The sequence below is a fragment of the Glycine max genome, chromosome 13 (assembly GCF_000004515.6).
Source record: "Glycine max cultivar Williams 82 chromosome 13, Glycine_max_v4.0, whole genome shotgun sequence".
Taxonomy (NCBI): domain Eukaryota; kingdom Viridiplantae; phylum Streptophyta; class Magnoliopsida; order Fabales; family Fabaceae; genus Glycine; species Glycine max.
In genome coordinates, this window is record NC_038249.2 from 26309666 (window position 1) to 26311135 (window position 1470).

General features: G+C 46.6%; 1 protein-coding gene across 1 annotated transcript; it reads right to left on the bottom strand.

The window, feature by feature from the left end:
• LOC102664911 (protein MAIN-LIKE 1-like) lies at positions 1-1233 on the bottom strand. The gene is made up of 5 exons (XM_006595303.1): positions 928-1233; positions 727-814; positions 441-690; positions 155-317; positions 1-51 (listed from the first exon to the last, which is right to left on the bottom strand). The coding sequence occupies exons 1-5, from the start codon at positions 1231-1233 to the stop codon at positions 1-3; spliced, it is 858 nt and encodes a 285-aa protein (XP_006595366.1).
• Positions 1234-1470: the final 237 nt, after the last annotated feature.

Below are 1470 nucleotides of genomic sequence, written 5' to 3' on the forward strand. Positions count from 1 at the left end.
CTAATCAGCAGTGGAGTCCGCGACTGACGGAAAGTGCTCGTAAATCCAGCACTACAGATGTAACATCAAAATTATAAACATTAATAATGAAAGTGTAACAAAATTTAAAGTTGAACATTGTTGAGGTTGAACGAATGAAAAACATATTTGTTACCTGCAGCAGTGTGATGTAACCGCCAAGCTGTCGGCTGTGGCTCATAGATGCATTGTTCAGTTGGTCGTACATATGCACCAAAGCAACCACTCCCCAGACGTACCTCTCCGTCATACTGAGGTCACGAAGGGCCTCCAAGTAGACAACATGGACATTGGTTGCACTATTGTTAGCAAACAGAGTGCAACCCAAAAGATGAAGAAGATATGCGTGAGCTGCAACTGTCCAATGACCTTCTTGGCATCGGCGCTTATATATATCACGTACCCATTACAGGCGTACGTACGGTCCACGACACTGGGCTGTCTCAGCCCTAGCAGACTTTGTAGAGACCATCAATAAGTCCACCAGCATCTGAACCGCATTGTCCACGTGCAAGGGCTCAAAAGCGTGTAAGTCGCCCATCACAGGAAGATGGAGAAGCGAGGAGGCGTCGTCCAGCGTGATGGTGAGCTCTCCCACCGGGAGATGGAAACTAGATGTCTCCTGGTGCCACCGCTCCACAAACGTGGACAAAAGTCCCCGATCGCCGGTGTCTACCGAACACGCGATCAGAGGACTTAGTCATGTACCAGCAACAAGTCCCTCAATGGCAGGGACAGGCTTGCCTAAACTATGGACCTTTCTCACATAAGAGGAAAGCTTCAATTCAGGACGCTCCTGAATTGAAGTATAAAGGAACGCAAAATTCGTTAAAATCATCATTTAAAGGAAAACTAATTTCAATCATAAAGTATAATTTACAAGTAACTAAAAATAAATATTATAAATACCTCTCTCGTCCATACGCTGCAAGCAACATGATCCGCATACTGGGTCAACACGGATGGGTCGCTCGAACCACCCGGAAATCCCTCATGCTCATCCTTAGTAGCCTCTGCGCCTGTGTCCGCAGGAATGTCTGCCACAATGTCCTCTACAGCAGCTGGTGCCTCCATCGGGTCATCCTGAACATCTGGCGCAGGGACCACTGGCTCATCGTGCGCCGCAGTTATAGCAACTCGCTGCCTCCGTGCGGATGCAGTAGGCCGTCGACGCTGTGGAGCATCATCGAAATCATCACGATCTCCTCTGCCCATACCTCTGCCAGTAACCTAACCTAAGGCACGACCTAATCCTCTGGTCCTAACCATGATCTGAAAATGAGTGCCAAATATTCAATCACCGATTTCATTCACTCAAATTTCATTGGTCTAACGCAAATTTCATTGATTGAAAGTCGCACAAGCTGTCAGACTTTCATTGATTGTAGGACATGTATGTCAAGAAAGGCTACACATGTTAGGCTTTTATTGGGTTAGTTTTTATTAAGTACA

Excerpts from the sequence above, each read along its gene's own strand:
- LOC102664911 (XM_006595303.1), bottom strand. The coding sequence starts at position 1,233 with ATGGGCAGAGGAGATCGTGATGATTTCGATGATGCTCCACAGCGTCGA. Across the intron at positions 691-726 it reads CATTGAGGGACTTGTTGCTG|ACACCGGCGATCGGGGACTT; the intron begins GTACATGACTAA and ends CGTGTTCGGTAG. Across the intron at positions 52-154 it reads GTTACATCACACTGCTGCAG|TGCTGGATTTACGAGCACTT; the intron begins GTAACAAATATG and ends TTACATCTGTAG.